Raw genomic sequence first — 25,091 nt, forward strand, 5'->3', positions numbered from 1 at the left:
TTTGGGCCTTCCCATTATTAAAAATATATTTCTTGCAAATATGACAGTACACATCTACAGATTACAATTAGAGGAATCTATCAATGAAGGATGGTATGATATGGAATCAGAGGTTAGTGGTGTTAAGGAGTTGGCTATTATTTGGTACCCTTTAACTCCAGAAAACATCTCAAGGATAAGAAAACAAAACATGATATTGGGTCAAATACTCCCGATTTGGGAAACTATTAAGAGATCTTTAAATCTTCATAAAGGAGTCCCGACTTTCTCTAAACTTAAGTCAGCAGAATACTTCATTCCAAATATAAACATGGATGATTGGAAGGATAAAGGTATAGAGTCTCTAGATCGACTTATGACTACAGCAGGTCCTAAAATGTTTCCACAATTAATACAAGAATATAATTTGAATAGTTCTGATATTTTTAAATATCTGAGGATTAAAAACTTTTTATTAAAAGAGATAATAAAAGGCAATCAGGAGACACTGATACGCACTCAAAGAATCTTTTTAGGCAATTCTGTGGACAGTTATCTAAAAGTCGAGATTATTAATTCTGTCTCCGTTTTAGTAGCGAGAAAACTACCGACTATGGCTATTTGAGAAAGAATTAAATATAGAGATCGATCTTGCTAACTGGCAAAAATCTTTATTCGACGTTACTTTCCTTATCTTTGGCAGAAATTCAATTCAAAATCTTGAATAGGTGGTATTTGGTTCCAACGAGGTTACATAAGATGTACCCTAATTGTTCTGATATGTGTTGGCGTTATAGACTGGAAAAGGGGAGTTTTCTCCATATATGGTGGAATTGTCAGGGAGTCAAAAAAATATGGTCTAAGATATTTGATCTTGTTTATCCTTTAACATCAAAGATCATTAACAGATCTCCTGCACCTGCTCTATTTCATTTAGGATGGCCAAACTGTAGTATGAAAGAAAAAGCAATTATCCATTATTTCATTGCCGTAAAAATAACGATAGCTCTGCTATGGAAACAAGATACTCCTATTTGTTGGAATTCGGTTATCATGCAATTGAAATTCCAGATAAAAATGGAAAGACAATTATATAAATCTTATTTCTATTCTATAAAGAAATCTGTCTTAGGGGATTCTTGGTTAGAAAAACTAGAGAACGCTCTAGAGTAATTAACTTAATGCGCCTTTTAGATAATTCATTATTTTTTTGTTTTTTAATATATATACTTAAGGATGTGAACACCTGTCCCCACAGCCCAAGCAGCAGCTTAAATAATTTATTTGTGTTTTTGTTTGTATTACTCAGTTACCGACGAGTAAATTCTGTTTTTATTATTTATAATAATATGGAGAGATTACTACAGACATATTTATTATAAGGTATATACAAATAATTGTATGGGAAGGTACTGATGTAATATTTGTTTGTTTATGTGTTTATGATATGTATTTTTTTTTTATTATTATTTTCCTGCTATAAATAAAGAAAGATTTACTACAAAAAAAACAAACAGCTTGTTAAATACAATGGAACCTTTCCTGACCCAATGCTAAACCATTGTATATTGAGACTAGAATAACCCCTGCATACAGGATATCTCAACATGGAAATCACTAAATGTGTTGAAAGCTTCTGGTAAAATGGTATCTAAATTTGATGATTTTCAATTTAATTCATACAAATCTATAAAAATGAGGACCCCCCCCCAAAAAAACTGACAAAAATGAAGCAAAAAGCTCAGAAGTTTTGTCCAAAATGTGCAGGTTTTTGGCGAAAGTTTGGTGAAAGGTTATGTCCGCGGAGATGCAGACGAAGACAGAAAAATGGAGAGAGAAGATAAGATGCAGAACAAGAAGATGCAAGACAAGGAAATGGAGCTGCGAGACACAGAAGTACGACAGAGAGGGTAGGGAGACATTCAGAGCATGAGCGAAAGAATGAAAGAAAATGTGGGCATTGGACAATTAATTGCACACAATTTTTTTCCGAATTGACAGGAAATGGAATTTGTTGTCTGAAAATGAATGAGCCAAAAACAAACCAAATTTTTTTTTAATCGTTTTTGGCCTATTTGCACATGTCTACTAGAAAGTGTCTACTGTAAAGTTCTCACTGCTGAGTCTATTCATTATATATCATTAAGGTATGTTTACAATTATTACTCCTGTGCATAAGAATAATGGAGATTTTACCTGGACCACTGAACATTCACATTGTCTCCCTTTACGATACACCATAGAGTTGCTTCTTCTCCCTCTGATACAGTGACACTGGTGGGTGGATTGGTGATTTTCAGCTCCCCTATATACAGAAATAATGTGTTACTTCCCTAGCAGCGTATGTGAATTGGAAGACTTTTCATATTATTTTTTTTTTTTTGTCAATGATACCAGTCTTTTAAACGAGTTTAAAAATATAAATTTGGTAATTTCAATGTATAAATAAATCCAATTTCTCACTGGTTTCCTATTAGTAAAAAGCATAACCAAAAAGTCTCTGCGCAAAAATAAACACATTTTAGAAAATGTATATTTAAATATGCTCACAACAGGACTCAACTTAAGTTACAGTGTACCTGTAGAAAAAAAAGGAAATAGCAACAATAGTGTAAAATTGGTTTCACAACAGTAATAAAGGACACAAATCCAGTTTTACACACACATATATACATTATATGGACAAAAGTATTGGGACACCTGCCCATTACATCAACAGCATTCTAAACACATAGCTATTAATGTGAAGTTGGTCTGCCAATTCATCCAGTAGAGCATTTGTGAGGCCAGACACCGATGTCGGATGAGAAGGCCTGGCTCACAATCTCCGTTCCAGTTTATCCGAAAGGCATGAGATAGGGTTATGTTCAGGGCTCTGGCAGGCTAGTCAGGTTCTTTCACACCAAACTTATCAAACACAAATGAGATGAAGTGGAATGGAGATTGCCCGATCTCACAAATGCTCTACTGGATGAATGGGCAATAATTTCCGTAGAAACTCCAAAATCTTTCGGAAAGACTTCCTAGAAGAGTTGAAAGCTGTTATAGGTGCAAAAGTGGGAACACTTCTAATAATAATGTTGGTTAAGGGGCCTAACTTGAAGCCATGGGGGCCCTGGTGCTGGTCTATGCCATCATTGCCCCCACACAACTGGTCTGTGCTTTCATTGCCCTTTACACCCCTTCCAACATACAAGATACATACACACAAACTACACACACTTACTCATACTCACTAACATACACTCCATCTCACCACACTTACACATCCATGCTCTCACACATTCATGCTCTCACACACACACACACATGAATACAAAAACACACATCAGTACACAACCATGCTCTCACACACATATGTACACATCCATACATACATAAATATATATATACACACACATATCTATCCCACCTCTCGCCCCGCTTACCTCTCACCGCTCCTGCAGCTTTCTTTCTGGCTCGGTTTTGCCACGTGAGGTAACGTAACCCCAACACGCTCCTTTCTGCTTGTGCCGGGAAGGGCCCATTCTAAACAATTTTTAACTGGTACGAGGAGAAAGGAAGCAACTGCTGCGACCCCTGTAGTTATGCCAGTTACGTTGGTGTAATGGTCAGATGTCCCAATACAAGTATTCACCAATACACCAATATTTTGCACATATTTGTAACATTAATTGAAAAGGGTTGCTTAAATCTAAGCACCTAATTCACTTTTTACTGCATTAAAAAACATAACCAGCCTTGTTAATCAATTTTGGCTAGCTTTTCCAAAGAGTCTAAAACATTGCTTATCTATCCATAAGCAGAGTCAGTTACTGACCTTTTATGTTCAGTTGGATCTGCTTGGTTTCCTGTCCATTTCCATTTGTAACAGTGCATGTATACAGCCCAGCGTCATCGGAGTTTACCCGGCTAACAGCAAGAGAGCCATCAGCCTGCTTCCTGTGCCTGAAATAGAATACAATGAAAAAATGTTGGCCCCTGATCATACCACATTCATGAGGCCCCTCACAGTGTCAATAATGAACACTTGTCATTGTTATTTTAAATAAAATTAATACAAAATAATAATAAGTTAATAATTGTACCACAACCAGTGTCATCATGGTTACTTGTTTGAATGCCCAATGACAAAACCTATCGGTGTGAACATTATACTGGTGTTTCTCTAGAGGGATATTGGGACAATTGCAATAACTAGATTAACTATTTCTTAAAGAGAAACTCCCATCATTTTTGTTACAAGCAGGGAAACAACATCATATCCTGGCACTCCACCCTTTAAGGATGCCCAGCTTTGGTAGGTAGTAAACCATGGAGGCTGTGACAATTCAGAATAGACTTCTAAAGTGTCAGCAGGCTGGCTGGGCAGAACACTTATCTCCCTTTTAACTGGCCTGCTGATCAATGGTGCTAGAGGGAACTCGATCACCCAAGGAGATAGACTCCCTGTTTTGCATCAGATGATCCGGATCTGTCGCCCTGAGCCTAGGCCAGAATACACCATTGTTTATCGCCAAGCTGAACATTCAATGTAGAAAAGGATTTAATTGCACCTCCATAATCCAGAATCAGCTCAGTGTGAAACACAGAAAGGCACATAACTAACAACAAATAGAAGCCTCCTGGTCTATAGATAAACACATTTTTTTTGTGAATTGCTAGCCATCATTGCTGTACACAGCCCTGTATTTTAAGCTCAAATTGAGAAATATGTGTTCTTCCCTTTATAGCTAATTGCTGTATCTACTATCACCTCTAAAGTGAACACTTGTTAAGTTACTTAATTCTTCAAATGTCCAGTACCATATTTTGTTATGTCTGAGATCATAAGCAATACTGTGGTTATGTGCCTTTTTTAACCTATAGATCAATTATCCTATCCCTCATAGACCCAGTAAGAGTATATCAATTGGATAACGAAGTGGTCTTTTTCATTAATTGATGGCCAACTTGGCCCATGCATCAGAATATCTTCATAGTGCATACCTGAGCTTAAATTCTTCACCCACAAAGCAATTTAGTGAATAGATGCCAGTATAAACTAGGGTCCAAACACTTGTGCAAAGGTTTAACTTAAAGTTTTGTGTCTGAGTGATATATCATTTTACCAAGTTTTATGCCACTGAAGTTGCTGTTTGATATGTTGAGCTACTGCAGCATACAGCATAAAAATTACCCATCCCACAAAGCATTAACCCCAAATTATTGTAATGCCTATGTTTGAACCTGTATTTATTACTTACAATACTGCTGTGTGTTAGTATGAAACTTTAGTTACTGAAAAAAATTACTTCATTTGTAAAATGTGAGCATTTAAATCTCACAGTGACCCTTACCGGGGAGAAAACAGTGGCTTCCCATCCTTCTGCCATTCAACAGGAGTACCGGGAGGGATGTCCAGAACACAAGAAAGTCTTGCACGGTGGCCAAGATTTGCTTCCATTGACACAACATTTTGGGTAGGTATCCTAGAGAGAGGCAAGGGCAATATGTCTTTACAAATATATTTCCATTTTGTTTAAGAAAAAACTGAATTCCAAAATGTTACTAATGCAACCAATAACAAACCACTGGTTAATGCGTCAGGGGTAAAGAGAAGATTGCTGGAAACACTGTGCTGCATGCCTGTAGTTGTCACCCACGACATGTTATATGCAGTGTCCCTACTGGACAATTTATAAGACTGAAAAGGAATTGTTCCACTCAGGAGTCATTTGATAAGCCGGCCACTGAACTGAAACACAGGTTCAGCGCTAGGGGCTATAGAGCCAAGTATATATATAGGGCCTGTGCTAATGCCAATGCAAAACAGAGAGAGCACCTTCTTACTGACAGATGTGGAGACACCAGGAAGAGTGGTGAATTGATGAGTACTTCCTTCACCACTACCCACAGTGTACAGTTCAACCAAATTGGAAATATTTAAAAAAAAAAAAATCTATCTATTCTGAAAATTTATGAGACTTATGCCATAATGCTCAAACAAGGTATTACATACATTTCTAAGCGACCACGCACCCTGGGCAATATGCTCGTACAGAGCCAGCTACCTCAATTGAAGAAAACACTGGTACCTGGCTTAGTACTGCGGGCATGTATAGCTGTGGTCAGGCTATCTGCAAAAACAATTTGTGTCCTCTGTCACAGGTGATAAATTTGAGATACGTAACTATATCAACTGTACCAGTGATCATGTCATTTATTGAATCGCATATAATAAGTGTAAAGTACAATATGTTGGACCCACTGTGCGCGAATTGAAGGCACGTATCAGGGAACGTATCATTAGTAGTCAGGACAAAGATGTTAAATCTCCCATAGGTAAACATTTTTTTTATTGCATTGGAGGGAATCTAGCTTATTTTTCATTTACAGGGATTGAAAAAGTTTTTGTCTCCCCGCATGGGGGTTGTATCACTACCCGTCTCAATCAATGGGAAGTCTATTGGATATTTCGGCTGGGCACTCGAATTCCTCATGGTGCTAAATTGATTAATTCCTACAGAGTAAAATAGTGTTACGTTTGAATGAACGGACATCTACTGCCGTCTAGTGGCTGCATTGGTGTTTTTCTACTGGTAATTTTGCAGTGATTTGGAGACTATGTATTACTAGATGTGGTAGTAAGTGTTACATTCACCCTAATTCAAATGTTCTGTTTTGTGTAGCATTTTGCTACAGATATGCTCCCCGTGTAATGTTGTCTCATGCTTCTATTCATATTACATTAAATTTATGGTGTTCTTTCTCTGTGTGTGTGTGTGTGTGTGTGTGTGTGTGTGTGTGTGTGTGTGTGTGTGTGTGTGTGTGTGTGTGTGTGTGTATATATATATATATATATATATATATATATATATATATATATATATATATATATATATATATATATATATATATATATATATCACATGTTGAATTTGTATATTATTACAATACTAATTTTGCCTATATATATATATATATAAATTTTTTTTTTCTGTTAAATATATTGATGTCCTTTATCTCATTATTCTAGGCATGTGGTAATATATCTGTGGCACCTGTGGTGACTTGACATGCTGGGTCTTGGAGGGGGGTACCCTTTATATTCAACACAGTGTACCATTCTGTTAGGCTGCTTATAACTAAGCACAGTTTTTGTGGGAGCGGGATTAAAAAAGTAGTCCCGCACAGGGCTCTACTGTGGAGGAATTGAATGCCTACACTGATGTTTATGAAGTAAACTGCACTAGAATTCATGCAAAATGGACTACAATATACATTTAAAAACAAAGTAGTGCTCAATGGAGAGATATGCCTACCACTTCCTTGAAGATGCTTGATGTCGATATAAATTGTCTCTAAATGCCTGAGCTGATGAAGATTCTGATCTCCGTTCATTTTCATTCCAAATTCGATCCATGTGACTTTCAGAATATGTCTTTGTTCTTCCATGTATGACACGCTCTATAAACATGAAGCAGACGTTTCAGAAAGGAGATCAACTAAATAAGAGGCATATAAAGTACATTTCCATACTCTTTCCACAAGGTCAAGTTCACTGGGCCATAGATACACCACTATTAAATCCCCCACTGGTCTTTAGTAGCAATTATTGATGTTCCTTAGCTAGAGTTTTTGACATACCTCACATTGTAACTTAAGTCATGCCATCAACGGCATATTCTAGGATAGGTCAACTCGACCAAGCTTAGGGCTGCGGTAGTTCCTCTGTGAGTTGTCACAGCCTCCACAAGTTTGCTTTCACCCATGCCGTGCATCCCTAAAATGCACAGCACTGGGATATAAAGAAGGAAGGAGGAGTGGAGGGGGCAGCCGGTGATGGCATCACCAAACATTAATACAGCATTGTCTGCCACCCAGTCCAGATATGGATAAGAATCTTCATATCAGTGATGTGATATGGGAGAAATTAATGAGCAGTTCCACTTGGGCAAGTAGTGGCTGTTTTTGGGTCATGCCAATTAAGTATTCCTTGAAAAAAATATAAAGTAGTGTCACTACCGGCGGGTTAGGCTGAGGATCCACACTGCAGTACAAGGAAAGGAGCCCCCAAGCGGTGATAAGGAGCTACGCAGATTCCTGGAAGAAGTATCAGCAACCAGGGGTCCCCAATAATGCAGGAACGAACAGATGAATTCAAGGAGCAGGCAATCGGATAGTTGGGGTCACGAGCAAAAGGTCAGGGCAGGCGGCAAACAACAGGTAATCACGAACAAGCAGACTTCATGCAAGGGCAGGTGGCAAACAACGGATAGTCAGGTACAAGCAGAGTTCAGGCAACGAAAAAGCAAACAGGGTTCAAACGCTAGTGAAGGCAATAAAGGCTCTATCACAGGCAAGGGATAGCTGTAAACTGAGGGTTTAAATATCCCTCCACTCCTAGATCCTCCTACCCACCTAATTAAGGGGGAGGAGGAAAAAGGATAAAGGTCCCTTTAAATCCCGTCATGAATATTCATGACGTCGTGGCGCGCGTCCCGTCTAGATCTCTCGATCCACACGGGGGCGCGCGTCCAACGGCAGAACGGACCTCGCCGCGTTTCCCGCGAGCGGGACGAGCCGGGGGCTGCCTGCTCAAGCTGCGTCTCGGCTCCCCTACTCGACTCGAGGACACAGCGGATCCGCTGGTAAGGTAACAAGTAGGGAGAATTTTATAGGAGGAGGTTGGACATTTAGCAGTAACACAAATTTAGCCATGAAAGATTATTTAAATGTACACATGAGCACATACCGCTGCTTGATGTACCAGTCTGGCTGTTTCTTTTATTACAATTAATATTTTTAACCCCTTAATGACAACGCCCGTACATGTACGGGCTCAAAATGCATTGTTTGTTTTTAATGGGTTTAGGGACCACCCATTGTCCTTAAGGGATTAATATTATTCAAGTTCTCTATCAAGCTATGTAAATAAATCCAATTTAATACCATGTGTAACATGACTGGTTTGCAGTTAATATTACATTACCCAAATATCTTCCTTATTGTCTTCTTCATGTATCATCAATGATAAAAGGCTACATTCATAGAGGCACAATATAAGCAATCCTTCTGCAAAGCCTTGAAGTGATTATTATTACTTATTGTTTTATACAGCGCTGTACACTGGGTGGACAGGACAACAAGTAGTATGTAACATATCAATTTGAGTTACCGAGACAACAGTTGAGGAGGGCCCTGCTCAAACGATCTTACAATCTAGAGGAATTTAGGGTGTATTACACAATAGGTAAAAGTGGAGCAGCCACACTAGTAAAAGTATTGCAGGAGAGGGAATAGGAAAGGTGAGCTAAAGGAATATGGGAGGTCTTTAACCCCTTCAGTACCGGGACGTACCTGGTACTTCCTGGTTAACAGTCACCGGTAGACCGGGACGTACCAGGTACGTCTCCTCCAAAAAACGCCCCCACATCACCACAATCGCGGTGATCGTGGGGGCGCTGCTGCTGCTGTCAGGACTCCTGGGCAGACAGCACAGCCTGTCTAAGCCCGCCCCCAAGCCTACGATCACTCCCACGGAGTGATTTTGTAGGCAGAAACTGCGATTGCAGAAAAATCTGCCATCGCGGTTTCAGCTGCCACAAGCAGCTTCAGGGAAGGGGGGGGGTGTTGAATGGGTCCCCACACAAGTGTGGGGGCCTGATCCAACACCCCCCTGCTGCCTGATCGCTCCATGAGAGCGTCAGTGCAGCGTTAACCCCTTCAATGCCGCATCGCGATCGCGGCATTGAAGGGGTTAATTCCCGTTTTTTAGGGGGTTCTGCTGCTGGTCCAGGCAGACCAGCAACAGCAAAAACGAGCCCCCAGAAGTCCTCTGATCAGTCCCCTACAATCTCCAGTCTATTGGAGATTGTGTCCCAGCTGCCAGAGGCAGCTTCAGGGACAGGGAGACAGGGTTCTTTGGTCTCCACATGAGTGTGGAGACCAGACCCCCCCACCCCCACCCTTCCTCAGTTAACCCCTACCCCCCTCTTCCTCAATTAACCCCTTCAATGCTGCGATTGTGTATGACCCCCATCGCAGCATTGCAGGGGTTAATATTAGTCCCCACAAGCTTGTGGGGACTAAATATCAATCAATGCTGTGCTTCAATGGAGCATCAGCATTGAAAGAGTTAAAAAAAATAATGTAAAAAAAAAAAAAATAATTAAAAAAAAAATTAAAAAAATAAATAAATAAAAAATAAAAATAATAATAATTTAAAAAAAAATAACAGCACTGACCTGAAAGTCCAGGGTGCTTCCAGGTCAAATGCTGGGCTGATCAGATCGCTCCTGGCCAATAGGAGTGATCGGATCATTATGGCAGCCCACGGATGACCCTGCTCTACAAAGAGAGAGGGGTCATCTAGGGTAATTATGAAAAAACACAAATTATTAATAAATGAAAAAATCATAATTATTACCTGATCACTTGTCGGTGACATTTTAAGTCGCTGATTATTGATCGGTCTCCCTGATTGATGTCAGCGGCCTAAACCTGTCACTTACAAGTAATCTGATGAAAAAAAATATTTAAAAAAATGTAAATGCACATGTTCCAGTTTTGCCCTCATAGCTTCCTCAAAAAATACATGAACCATGCATGTAAGGCCTTGTTGGAACCGGGGGGTGTTGGTGAACAAAATGTGGTGTTTTTTTCCCAGTGTTACACATATGCTGTGCAAGAAATAAATTGCAACATTGAAATGTATGCGTTAAAAACGCAATAAAATAATTTCCCTGTGAAGTTTGGCAGACATCAGTGAAGAAATGGCTGGCTGAAAACTGTCAAAACTACCCTAGTTGAACACCTTGACTCGTCTACTGTTCATAAATATATACTTTTATGGGGTAATTTACAGTGGGGCGCTTCCAAAATGTCCCAAATGGGATATGGGCCCAGGAAACCAATTTCTGAAAACTTGCGCATGTTCCAGTTATGGCCTCATGGCTTCCTCAAAAAATGCATGAACCATGCATGTGAGGCCTTGTTGGAACCGGGGGATGTTGGTGAACAAAATGTGGTGCTTTCTTCCACTGTTGCACATATGCTGTGCAAGAAATAAATTTTAACATTGAAATGTATTTGTTAAAAACGCAATAAAATAAATTTTCCGTGAACTTTGGCAGACATCAGTGAAGAAAAGGCTAGCTGAAAACTGTCAAAACTACCCTAGTTGAACACCTTGACTTGTCTACTGTTCATAAATATATACTTTTATGGGGTAATTTACAGCAGGGGGCTTCCAAAATGTCCCAAATGGGATATGGGACCAGGAAACCAATTTCTGAAAATTCCAAATGTGAAAACGAAAATGCGCATGTTCCAGTTTTGCCCTCATAGCTTCCTCAAAAAATGCATGAACCATGCATGTGAGGCCTTGTTGGAACCGGGGGATGTTGGTGAACACAATTTGGTGTTTTGTTCTGCAGTTGCACATATTCTATACAAAATATAATATAAAATCTAAAGCAACATTGCAACATATGCAAAAAAAAAAACAAAAAAATATAAAAATACCTCAAAATTTGGCAGCAATTGGCGATAAAATCCCTGTTTGAAAAGTGTCAAAATGACCCTAGTTGTACACCTTGACTTATCTACTGTTCATAAACATATAATTTTGGGGGGGTAATCAGTATCTGTGACAACTATTGCAGTTATTAGACTACCATGCCAAATTTGAAAAAAATTACATTTCAAAAATGTGATGCATGCCTTACAATATTTGCCCTATACTGGTCAAAATAGATAAAAATCCTGGCCATGTTGGGTGGTTTCCAAATCAGGACAAGTTAATGAATATATTTGGGATAATTTTTTCCCATTGGTTTAATGTGTGTACAATTTGTATGTATACAAAACTGTAAAAAAATGCGTTTTTTTTCATTTTTTCCCCACTTTTTCCAGTTTTTTTCAAACAAAACAATGTACTACCCAGCTTACTATGGTTTCAAATGAAAGCCCTACTTGTGCTGAAAAAAACAATATATGATTTGTGTGGGTGCACCAATTGATAAGAGAGAAATTACAGTTGAAGAAAGACATGGCAAAAACACAAAAACGGCTCCGGTCCTTTAGCGACACGTTAGTATCAAAATCCCGGTCCTGAAGGGGTTAATGTGCTATGTTGTAAGCGTCCTTAACCCCTTCGTGACAAGGGCTGATTTTACTTTTTGTACCCTTCGTGACATGGCCGTTTTAACATTTCTGCGCTACTCGTGTTTAGCTGTAATTTTCTTCTTTCCCCTTTACTGAACCCACACACATTAGATATTGTTTTTTTCAGGACAAGAAGGGCTTTCTTTAGATGACATTGTTTTGATTGTATCATATTATTTACGATTAAAAAAAGTATAAAATATGGTGAAAACTTTTAGTTGAAAAATCGTTTACTCATCTATAAAAGGTAATGAAAAGGGGGGGGGGGGGTGTCTGGCCGCCGAGGAAGATGGTCGCATGAACTAGTTGCTCCGCCGCTGCTCGCTATTCTTAGGCCTCTAACTGCTACACTAGCATGGGACGCAACAAGAAATCGGTCTCGGACCCCTCTCCGACCGTGGATTGTCACCGGTCCTCAGCATCGCTCCGCGAATATTTTCGCACTCCAGCAGATCTGGCCTCACAGGCCTCAAGAGACCACGAGGCTTCTTCTCCTGCCAGCTCTTCCTCCGCGGAGGAATCGGCCTCCACCTCGCATCCGCCTCCATCCTCTCACCCTCCAGAGGTTTTACAGCTTTTCTCCTCGGCACCCTGGAAGGCTGACTTCTCGCTCCTCATCGCCGAACTCAAACAGGTGGTTCGTGATGAAGTATCGGCTCTACGCACAGACCTGTCAGCGCTGGACCAGAGGGTCCAGGCCTTGGAAGATTTGGCGACTCAGCAGAAACTTACCGTGGCATCCGCTCAACGCCTTACAATTATGATCGCCTTATGATTGCCATACGATCTTCCTCAGGGAGCTGCATCGGCGGGTTGAGGACATCGACAACCGTGGCCGGAGGCAGAATATACGGGTCCGGGGGGTTCCAGAATCGGATGTGCCCGAGGACATAGTCGGCCTCCTCGGGGAGATCTTCAATGGCCTCTTAAACCGCCTGCTGGATACTCCCCTGCCCACAGATAGAGCTCACCGCGCCCTGCGCCCTCGTGGAGACCCGGGGTCCCCTCCTCGGGACATAATTTGCCACCTGACTGACTTTCGCCTTAAAGAATCTATCATGGCCCGCGCCCGAGAGGTTGGTGAGTGGTCCTTTCATGGACACCCGATTTCCTTTTATCAGGATCTTTTGCACCTGACACTCCAAGACGTAGGTCCCCTGTTATCTGAATTGCGCCCGCTCAATATACCGTACCGCTGGGGTTACCCGTTCGCCTTAGTGATCAGGCATGCCAATCGGACACTCATTGTCAAATACCACCACTACCTCCCAGAGGTGCTACGCTACTTAGCTCTGCCGGATCTCCAGATCCCTGACTGGTTGGATATGACTACCGTTCCTGGTTGACTCTCAGGTCCCGAACCCGGCCCTCGCAGACCCCGGCGCCCTGATGTGAGACGACGCTCTCCGCTTGATTCCCCTGCCCACCCTCCTGCCTTATTGGCCTTTCGCCGTCTGGGCCCTATAGAGGAGTAAGGGACTTTGCATCACGCTACCTGCATAACTGTTTTGGCAATGCAGTTTATTCGTACGTGGTATGGACCGGGAGGGACAGGTTGCTGTTTTTCTTTTATTTCTCATTGTTTATTTATTTCTCTTTCTTTCCCTTTGGGGATCTCCGCGGCTCTCCCACTTCACTGGTCCCCGATGTACTTTTACTGTGTTCATCTTTTCTGTAGGGTTCGGGGGTTTGTGGAGGTGGTGTGTTCACGTGGGATTAGCCCTTTTGCCTTTTCCTTGTGCCTGCGACTGCGGGCAACACGTACACCATGTCCCGCAGGCACGTATACAGCACTTGGTGTGGGTTGTTCCGCCTCCGCGGACGCGTCACCTCCGCTCACTGTTGTAAAATATCTGGTCTCTGATAACTTCTAGTAAATTCTAGTACATGGTAGCGGGCGGCGGCCCGCACGTGGTTCGCATATTTTTGTATTTGTTACCTGTTCTGTTTGGTGGTTACGCCTTTCCTGACGGTTCTGACATCTCCCCTACACAGTGACGCCCTGTTTGCTGTCGGGTGTATAATACCCGCCGGGCGTCGTAAGTGTTTTTTCTTGTTCTGACTCCTACCTCCCTGGTCCTCCCTCCCTTCTGTTTATTCTCCCTCCCCCCCCCCTTATCCTACCCCCCCTTATCCTACCCCTCATCCCTTTGCCAACTCTTTTCTCTCCACTTCCCTCTCTCGCACATCGCCGGCCCTTCCCCCCCCTTCCCCCCTTCCTTTTTTTTTTCTTCCCTCTCCCCTCTTGTTTGATTCAATGTCGATCTCACCTGCCCGTGGGCTTCACCTTAACGCCAGGGGCCTCAATTCCCCAGAGAAGCGCTCCTCCCTCTTCCGAGATCTTCGCAAGGGCCGGGTAGACATCGCTTTTATTCAGGAAACTCACTTCCTGGGGTCCCGAGCTCCTAAGACTCTCCTGCCGCTCCTACCCCACCGTTTTTTTCAGTAATAACCCTTTGGCAAAGTCTAAGGGGGTGGCGATTCTTATCTCTGCCCAAATCCCCTTCCGCACCTCTGGCATTGTGGCTGACCCCGAGGGGAGATATTTATTGGTTAGAGGCTCAATTGCGGACCAGACGTAGACATTCGCCAGCGTATATCTTCCCAACCGGGGCCAACACCTCACCCTTCGTTCTGTGCTGCAGAAACTTAATGGCTTCCAGGAGGGGATCCTCGTCCTAGGGGGTGACTTTAATGTTGCGCTGTCTCCGGCTTTCGACACCTCTTCAGGGTCAACTCGGACCCCCCGTCATGTTCTCCGTAGGATTCATTCCCTCCTTACAACTCACAGGCTGGTTGATTGCTGGAGGGTTCTCCATCCGGACGGGAGGGACTATACTTTCTTTTCCACGCCGCATAACTCGTACTCCCGCATCGATCTCTTTTTTCTTCCTTGCCACTTCGCTAGCCTCCTCCGCCGTTCCTCCATTGGGGCGACAACCTGGTCGCACCATGCCCCTCTGTCCCTCTCCTTGGCCTCCCCCCTTCCCCGTCCTACTGGGGGCTCCTGGCGCCTCAATGAGTCTGTACTATCGGAGGTGCTGGCCCGTTCTGAATCTCTTGAGGTCCTTCGACATTACTTTCAGGATAACCTCCTCCAGGGAACCCCTGAGTTGACGGTCTGGGAGGCGCATAAATGCGTGATCCGGGGGCATTTCATCAGGGAGTGTTCCAAGCATAAACGCGCAGAGCAGGAGCAGCTTGACAAACTCTATGCCCAGATTGCCTTGGCAGAACAGGCGCACAAGGCCTCTGTGTCTGGCAGCGACCTGCAGCTCCTCTTGTCTCTCCGGGGGGAGTTGGCCTCGATCCTCAATCGTAGACTGCACACTTCTTTTCTCAAAACCAAGGCGATATACTACGAGCATGGCAATAAGCCAGGTAAATACCTCGCGAGGGCTGTGCGGAGACAGACCTATGTGCCCAAGATACGCTCCTCAAGCGGTCTCCTCCTCTCCCATCCCTCCGATATATCCCGCTGTTTTCAGAGTTATTATGAGGGACTCTACAATCTCCGCGCGGCTCCCTCTGACCCCGCGCCTCCTAGTCCATCACTAGGAATCAAGTCGTACCTGGATAAGACCATCAAACGGAAGTTCACGGTGGATGAAGCAACCTCTTTGGACTCTCCGATCACGCTGCCCGAGTTTTTCTTTGCCCTTAAGTCCTCCCCGGCGGGGAAGTACCCGGGCCCGGATGGGCTTCCCTTGCGTTACTACTCAGTATTTAAGGATGTTTTGGGTCCTCACTTTGTGAGTGCCTTCAACTCTATTCTGTCTGGCGGTCGTATTCCGGATCACACTTTGTCGGCTGCGATTACTCTAATCCCAAGATTAGGTAAGGACCCGGAGCAATGTAGCAGCTATCGCCCCATCTCCTTGCTGAACGTAGGTCTGAAATTACTGGCCAAGATCCTTGCCAACCGCATTAAGCCCTTCATGTGCTCTCTGGTTCATCCAGATCAAACCGGCTTCATTCCCGGGCGTGAGGCCAGGGACAGTACTATCAGAGCCCTTTCGCTTATGCACTGTGCTAAACACACCTCCACCCCAACCATGTTGCTCTCCACGGACGCTGAGAAGGCTTTTGACAGGGTGGCTTGGCCTTTTATGCTGTCCACCCTGTCGCAAATGGGTTTCGGTCCCAGTTTACTAACCTGGATTCGGCCCCTGTATTCCACCCCCTCGGCTCGCGTCCGTGTCAACGGGTCCCTCTCGGGTTCCTTTGCTATCCGCAATGGGACAAGGCAGGGCTGCCCGCTCTCTCCCCTGCTGTTCGTACTATCTGTTGAGCCCTTGCTCCAGGCCATACGGATGAACCCGGATATATGCGGGCTGCGGGTCGGGGGAACCATCACAAAATTTTGGGTTACGCGGATGACCTGCTATTTGTTGTGTCTCGCCCTCAGATTTCTCTCCCCAACATCCTCCGAGAATTCTCTGTATATGGGGCCTTTACCAATTTCAAAATGAATGCCTCCAAGTCCGAAATACTGAACGTAAACCTCCCTCCCGATGTGGTTCGTCCCCTGAGGTCCTCTTTCCCCTTTGCCTGGTCTGGCTCTAAGCTCAAGTACCTTGGGACCTGGCTAACGCCTGATTTCTCCCAATTGTTCAATTATAATTTCTCGCCTTTGTTCACCACCCTGCGGTCTGAACTGAGGTCCTGGAAGTCGTCGACGATATCTTGGTTAGGTCGTATCAATGTGCTAAAAATGAATATTATTATGCCTCGTCTCCTATATCTGTTTCCGACCCTCCCTATCTCTATCCCCCCCTCTTTCTTCGCTTCCTTGCGCACAGCGTTTCTGCGTTTTGTCTGGGGTTCTCGGCCTTGCCATGCTGATTCTCCCTAAAGTTAACGGGGGTTTGGCCTTGCCCTGTCCTCGCACCTATTATAGGGCATGCCATTTGTTGCGTGTGCTGGAATGGTCACATGCCCCTTCACACAAGCAATGGGTGGCTGTTGAAGCCGCCTTACTGGGCCTCCCTATGCACTCTTTACCGTGGCTCCTGCCCTCTACTGCGCGGGGAGCGGCCCTGCCTTACCCCTTCATTCGGGCCACTCTGGATGTCTGGTCTCAGGTTCTCAGGAAGACGCGCCTCTCCTCAGTGCCTTCACCTCTGACACCTGTTCTGAATAATCTTGATTTCCCCCCAGGGATGGGCGGTTCCCTCTTCTCGGTGTCGTCTGGGGCTGGGGGGTCGGAGATTCGCTCTTACCTTTCTGGCGAGGGTCTGAGGCCTTTAGATCAGCTTTCCTTTCACTCCCCTCCCTCTTTTCTGGACGTGTTCCGCTATGCACAACTACGCAACTTTGTGCGGTCGTTCCCCCGGAGACACGAGCTGTCGCGAGCACGTACGGTATTTGAAGACTTATGTGTTGCTGCTGAGCTTCCGCCGCACGGCATCTCGCGGCTTTATTGCCTACTACTTGAGGCTCTCAACCCGGTGCCCCCCGTGTTTATGGGGCGGTGGGAATCCGAGCTGCAGGTTACTCTTACGCCGGAACAATGGGCTAAGATCTGCGCCTTCACCCATTGCTGTTCCCGGAGTTCTAACTTTCTCGCCCTGTGGTACCGACCCCCTGCCTTGACTTCTCTATACCGCACTGACGTTCCGAACAGGTGTTGGAGATGTGACGCCTCCCCGGGCTCTCTCCTGCATCTGTGGTGGCAGTGTCCTCGGATAGTTCCTTTCTGGAAATCTATACACGCCCAGTTGCAGACCCTCACAGATCGTGTGTTCCCGTTCACGCCGGAGTTCTGTCTTCTCCTTCATACCCCCCTCTCGGAGCGTTGGTTCCGCAGGTCTATTACGCGCCACCTCCTCACAGCTGCTAAGGCGCTCATCCCGCTGCATTGGGGTGATCCGGCCCCAGGGATTTATTCTGATTGCCATATTTGGAGTCGGGAAGGAATTTTCCCCCTGGTATGGGGCAATTGGCATCTGCTTCATAAGGGTTTTTTGCCTTCCTCTGGATCAACACAGTAGGGACACAATATGTATATAGGTTGAACTTGATGGACTTTGGTCTTTTTTCAACCTTATGAACTATGTTACTATGTTACTATGTTACTACATTTAAGGAGTGGGTACTCCGCGTTGAGCAAACTAGGATTCTAGAGGAATTGCATTTGCTTGCCACGGGTGCGGAGGAGAGATATCAGACTTGGTTTCACTGGCTGGAGTTTGTCGCTGGCCCCCTTATTCGCCCGATGTTGAATTAGTTCCACTGGGCTGTGTTCCCCCTGTGTTCGATGGGGGGGGGCCAGGTGTGGTTGTGTAGAGGCTTCCTCTCCCCCCCACCCCCTTTTTTTTTCTTTTTCTTTTCGTTTTCTCTCTCGCTTTCTCTCCCTTCCCTTCTTCCCTATACCTCTTGCCCTCCCGGTGCTTCCTCCCCTCCTTCGCCCGTCTCAGTGCGTCTCCTTTAGTTTTGGGGCTGCTTGTATACGAGCTCCTCTACCCTATATGTATGCACCACCACAGTGCCTTCTATGATAATTGCCGGCCCTTCTACGAGGCGTTACTATATGTACTGTATTGCCTCTTGTTGTGGGGCTCTTTTACGCCCACAGGTGCCCTGCCTTCTTACTAAATGCTCCATGACATGGGCCCTGATTTTGGGCTTCTAGGTGCAGTGGAACTCGGCTGGAATCGTTTAGCTCACTAAGGTTTGGAGGGGGCACTTTCTATGTTCAAACGGGTCTGTTACTGTCTTTGTATTGACTACTTGCTAACGCCTGTTTCAGATTGAATTGCACAGCAACAGGTACGGCCCTGTAGCTTTCTAACTTTGGTGCTTATAATAGCTGCGCTCCCAACACTTGTACAGCTCTGTGGATATAGTTATAACGTATTACGGCCAATATGTGTTCTGTGATCTTTTCAATTGGCATCACATTTCGGGTGCACAGTGGTCTCTTCCGTGGTGACCATGCGTGCACTTAATTCAAGCAAGATTGTTATGTCACCTGTCTCTTGTACATTGTGCTGGGTTGCTCCGGGTCCCCCATTGCAGTACTCGCTTTCTACGTGGACGTACCCTGCGGGCTGCTTTATGCTGTTATGTCCATTACACCTCAATGCCTTTTGCTGTCTGGCTCGTTCTACGCGTCTCCGAGCTATTATCTTACATTATGCCTCTCATATATGTTGTAATGTCTCTCTGTGGACCTTTACATGCGATATTTGCTTTCTGTTTTACCCCTCGTCCCTTTTTTTCCTTCTGTACCCTGTCTTTTATTGAAAATTTCAAAAATAAAGAAATTTTGATTTACCCCAAAAGGTAATGAAAAAACCTGCTAAATAGATTCTACTATTTGTCCTGAGTTTAGAAATACCCAATGTTTTTATGTTTTTTTGCTTTTTTCTACACATTATGGGGCAATATGTACAGGTAGCTTTTTGCTATTTCAAAGCCATTTTTTCCAAATCTGGTAATTCTTCCCCCCATGTGCCATTTCGGGTATCTTTGAAGCCGGCCAATGCAATTTACCCCATCAAGTCATATATTTTTGAAAACTAGACAGCCCAGGGTATTCCAAATGCTAGTATTTTAACCCTTTCCATGCACGAATTCTACCATCAGCCTTTAGCAAACTTTATGGTAGTAATTTTTTTTGCATTTGTTTTTTCACACACATTTTACTTCAGGTATGAATAAACAGGTTCTGGTATATGTCACTATCATAAAACACCCCAATATGTGTTTAGCAACATCTCCTGAGTACAGCGATACCTCACATGAATGATTTTGCCTGGCTGTTTGGGGGCAAAAGGGCCACATTTGGGGCATGCACATTTTCAATGTTGAACTTTGGCGTTTGGCGATCAACTGCCCATGTCCTATTTGGCACATCTTTGAGCACATGTCAGTGTGCCCAATAAAGCCATATATTTTTGAAAACTAGACACCCCAGGGTATTTCAAATGCTAGTATTTTAACTCTTTCCATGCACCATATCTACCACCAGTCTTTGTCAAACTTTGTGGTAGTCATTTTTTTGCATTTGTTTTGTCACACACATTTTACTTCAGGTATGAATTAAAAGGTTCTGGTATATGTCACTATCACAAAACACCCCAATATGTGTTCAGCAACAGCGATCCTGAGTACAGCGATACCTCACATGAATGATTTTGCCTGGCTGTTTGGGGGCAAAAGGGCCACATTTGGGGCATGCGCATTTTTCAATGTTGAACTTTGGCATTTGGGGATCCACTGCCCATGCCCTATTGATCGCCTCCTAAACGCTTTTAAAACGGGTGTTGACGCCCCGGGGAGGGCCCAGAGATGGCCCCTTAGTGCCGATCGCGGCGTTGCTGAATGCCTCGAGGTCGAGGCATTACAGCAACGCCGTTTGGGTGCAGAAAGCGAAAGTAGATCGCTTTCTGCACCCGTTTAAAGGCGTGCCGGTCCTGGCACGTCAATTGTCGTAAACGACATGTTTTTCCGTGACGTGCCCGGACCGGCAATTGTCATCAAGGTGTTAAAGAAGTGGGTCTTGAGGGATTTTTGGAGGAATAAAGGCACATAGAAAGACGGATAGGCCGGGGAGAGCATTTCAGAGGATGGGGGCAGCCCTTGAGAAATCTTGTAAGCGTGCATGAGAGCTAGAAATCAGAGGAGAGGATAGGAGATCATTGGAGCAGAGAGACCGGTGTGGAGTGTATTTAGAGATGAGTGAGGAGATGTAGGCAGGGGAACCACTGTGAATGGCTTTGAAAGTAAGAGTGAGGATTTTGAAATGAATCCTGAAGCGCATGGGCAGCCAGTGAAGAGCCTGACAGAGGGGAGAGGTGAAGCGATGGGAGAGGAAGATAAGTCTGGCAGCAGCATTCATGGTGGATTGTAGATGATTCATGGTGGATTGTAGATGAGACGGTTAAGAGGGAGACCAGCTAAGACAGAGTTACAGTAATCAAGGCGGGAGATAATAAGGGCATGGACAAGAGCCTTAGTGGCATGCTGTGTTAGGAAGGGACGGAGGCGGGCAATGTTTTTAAGATGGAGACGGCAGATTTTAGAGACAGACTGAATGTGGGGGGTGAACGAAAGGTGACACCAAGACAGCGGGCATGAGGGGATGGGGAGATTTGTCTTTCTAAATCTGTGATAATTTTGTATGAAGGAAATTAATCTTTTTGTCAACCTTTTGGTTAAATTAAGAAATAGGTTACGCTGTAATTTGCATTAAAACATTCTAAACGCACCTCTCACTTGCAGCCGCACACTGTGAGTCTCTTTCCTGTTGCCATTGGAAACCATGCACGTATAAATTCCTGCATCTTCTGCCCTGACATTACTGATGACCAGGGAACTATCTGACTGGTATGTGTGTCTGCAGAAGAACAAAACATAAAAAAACATCACCGGGATGAGCAGCAGAAAATATATAATTGAACAAACGTATCTCTCGTTTTTCTCCACACCAATGAAATGTTCAATAGTTTTTGTAGACCCAAGTTTAGGCACTTGAAGAAAATTACCGTAGTTGCTCGATTATAAGACGAGGTTTTTTTCAAAGCAAATGCTCTGAAAAATACCCCTCGTCTTATAATCGCGGTCGTCTTATAATCAGACCTCAAATAGGTCTGACTATGAGACGACTAAGATCCAGATCCCCCGCAGCTGACCTGGATCCTCCTGTATCCCCCCCCCCGCCCCACTTACCGGTGCTTCTGAGTCCCCGGTGTATAGATGTCTACGTGATTCGCGTAGACAACTTACACTGCAGCCGGAAGGAGGTGTGGCTAGCAGCGGGGGTTGTCTGCGTCCATCGCGCAGACCTTCCCCGGCTGTCAGAGATCAGAGTTCACGGCACCGGTGGGGCACCAGCACCGGTGCGGGGAATTCTCTCTGACAGTCGGGGAAGGTCTGCGCGATGGACGCAGACAACCCCCGCTACTAGCCACACCTCCTTCCAGCTGCAGCGTAAGTTGTCTACGCGAATCGCGTAGACATCTATACACCGCCCCAGCTACACACCGGGGACTCAGAAGCACCGGTAAGTTTGGAGGAGGGAGGGGGAGGGAGTGTTAAATGGGGGGCATAAGGCATTTCTGGAGCCAGAGTGCTCTATGAAATGCCTTTTAACCCCCTTAATGGCACTTTGCCTCCAGAAATGCCTTTTTAACTCTCTATACGCCACTCTGCCTCCTGAAATGCCTTAAACCTCCCTATATGCCACCCTGCCCCATAATATGCCTTTTAACCCCCTTAATGCCAGAGTGGCATATAGGGGTATAAGACATTTCTGGAGGCAGAGTGGCACATAGGGGGTCAAAAGGCATATCATGGGACACAGTGGCATATAGGGTTAAAAGGCATATCATGGGGCACAGTGGCATTTAGAGGGTTAAAAGGCATATCATGGGGCACAGTGGCATATAGGGGGTATAAGGCATTTCTGGGGCAGATGTGCAGAACTGGGGGGGCAGGTTGGAAAATAGGAGGAAATAAAACCAAAATATTTTTCTCAATCATAGCTTTTATTAAAAAAATAGTTTACATGAATTAACATTTACTGGTAAAACTTTTTTTCCTATAGGGTCGTCTTATATTCAGGCTTTTTCTTTTTTCCTAAATTAATATTCAGATTTGGGGGGTCGTCTTATAATCAGGGTCGTCTTATAATCGAGCAAATACAGTACTTAAACTTGTCATGCTCTATACAAATGACATACAAACATTGCACCATTATAATATGCGTGTTTATACACATAAAATATTACTGACCAGGGCCTATGATTTTAACCCTTCTTTTGCTTGCCACACTAATAATAATAAGCACACTATAAATGGGAGCTTATGCTTAAGTCTGGGACATGCTATAAAGCTCCATGTAGAAGGATGTCCACGGATGTCTGTAGGGGCCAAGTTTGAAAGTCAATTTTAATGCTCTGTGCTATGTTATCACTGGCTTTGTAAGCAGGTTTTGGTGATACTTTGTATTTTAAGCATACAACTACAGCTTGTATGCTTTGGATTGCAGCCATTTTACATATGGTCCTACATGACATATACACTCACTGGCCACTTTATTAGGTACACCTGTTCAATTGCTTGTTAACACAAATAGCTAATCAGCCAATCACATGGCAGCAACTCAATGCATTTAGGCATGTAGACGTGGCCAAGACAACTTGTTGAAGTTCAAACCGAGCATCGGAATGGGAAAGAAAGGGGATTTAAGTGACTCTGAACGTGGGATGGTTGCTGGTGCCTGAAGGCTGGTCCAAGTATTTCAGAAACTGCTGATCTACTGGGATTTTCACACACAACCATCTCTCAGAGAATGGTCCGAAAAAGAGAATATATCCAGTGAGCGGCAGTTATGCGGACGAAAATGCCTTGTTGATGCCCGAGGAGAATGGGCAGACTGGTTCAAGATGACAGAAATGCAACAGTAACTCAAATAACCACTCGTTACAACTAAGATATGCAGAATATGATCTCTGAATGCACAACACGTTGATGAACTGCAGCAGCAGAAGACCACACCTGGTGCCACTCCTGTCAGCTAAGAACAGGAAACTAAGGCTACAATTCGCACAGGCTCACCAAAATTGGACAATGGAAGACTGGAAGAACGATGCCTGGTCTGATGAGCATCAATTCCAGCTGTGACATTCAGATAGCAGGGTCAGACTGTTCAGGCTGGTAATGGTGGTGGTGTAGAAGTGTGGGGGACATTTTCTTGGCACACTTCGTGCCCCTTAGTACCAATTGAGCATTGTTTAAACGCGGCAGCCTACCTGAGTCTTGTTGCTGACCATGTCCATCCCTTTATCATCACAGTGTACCCATCTTCTGATGGTTACTTCCAGCAGGATAATACACCATGTCACAAAGCTCACATCATCTCAAACTGGTTTCTTGAACATGACAATGAGTTCACTGTTACTCCTATGGCCTTCACAGTCACCAGATCTCAATCCAATAGAGCACCTTTGGGATGTGGTGGAACGGGAGATTCGCATTATGGATGTGCAGCCGAAAAATCTGCAGCAACTGGGTGATGCCATCATGTCCATATGGACCAAAATATCTGAGGAATGTTTTCAGCACCTTGTAGAAAGTATGCCACAAAGAATGAAGGCAAGGTACTAGCAAGGTATACCTAATAAAGTGGCCAGTGAGTGTATACATGGTAGAATGCTGACTGCTTCTACAGGTTGGCAAACCATAAACCACATGACAAATTAGTGAAGAACATCACAACTTTACAGTTATCATATTGTTTTGCCTTTGTTTGCCCACTGAAATTGTGGATGTTTTCCCTTTGTACAACTGGCCAATAGCTTTTATAACATAACTTCTATGTATGTAAAGGTTACTAAACATAATCTATTCCTCTAAAGAGTAGTGCTGTTCATCGCACCTGGAAGAGGACACTGGGCGTTCATCCTTCTGCCATTCAACTTTAGGGTATGGATAATCACTCACTCTACAGAGCAGGCGTACAGTTTGTCCAGTGGATGCTTCGATGGCTGAGGATTCTGCTTCGTCCAGAATAATTCTAAAAAAACATGTTAATGTTATGTTCAGTGCATATAAAACAGCATAGCTTCCAAATACGAAAGGTGAATTATAAAGTGTATCTGACAATGCTCTGCGCATATTTGCCTAAACATATTGTTACATTATAACAGCTTTGAATTATTGTGATAAAGTAAGACAAATTTGACCTCTAAAATGAAACTATTGCACTTAACATTAGAGGTGTCAAACTCTAGGTCTCAAGGGCCACACACAATCCTCGCTTTGAATACAAGGTACTTAATTAAACCCTTTGGATTTAGTTGCAATTGCTCATGCTGGGACATCCTGACCTGTGGCCCTTGAGGCTTGGAGTTTGCTCTGGTGGCACCATTTCCACTTTAAACTGGTGCCCTAAGATGTGAATGGAAGGCTAACATCATGGTTTCCTTCACCGTTGAAAAAAGGTGACCGGTGAC

The 25,091-nt window shown here is 44.1% G+C and overlaps 1 protein-coding gene across 1 annotated transcript in view; it reads right to left on the minus strand.

Moving 5' to 3' along the window:
* LOC149278448 (papilin-like) overlaps window positions 1-25,091 on the minus strand; it is a 71,242-nt gene that overhangs the window by 3,361 nt on the left and 42,790 nt on the right. The window contains exons 22-29 of the mRNA XM_089501919.1: window positions 24,515-24,652; window positions 21,352-21,472; window positions 17,736-17,984; window positions 8,516-8,609; window positions 7,284-7,428; window positions 5,319-5,450; window positions 3,800-3,927; window positions 2,176-2,284 (exon numbers count right to left, since the gene is read on the minus strand). Coding sequence (XP_089358045.1) covers window positions 2,176-2,284; window positions 3,800-3,927; window positions 5,319-5,450; window positions 7,284-7,428; window positions 8,516-8,609; window positions 17,736-17,984; window positions 21,352-21,472; window positions 24,515-24,652 — 1,116 coding nt within the window. The remainder of the gene's footprint in view (window positions 1-2,175; window positions 2,285-3,799; window positions 3,928-5,318; window positions 5,451-7,283; window positions 7,429-8,515; window positions 8,610-17,735; window positions 17,985-21,351; window positions 21,473-24,514; window positions 24,653-25,091) is intronic.

The sequence above is a fragment of the Sceloporus occidentalis genome, unplaced genomic scaffold, assembly GCF_023333645.1.
Source record: "Sceloporus occidentalis isolate IW3139 unplaced genomic scaffold, rSceOcc1.0.p SCAF_188, whole genome shotgun sequence".
Lineage (NCBI taxonomy): Eukaryota > Metazoa > Chordata > Lepidosauria > Squamata > Phrynosomatidae > Sceloporus > Sceloporus occidentalis.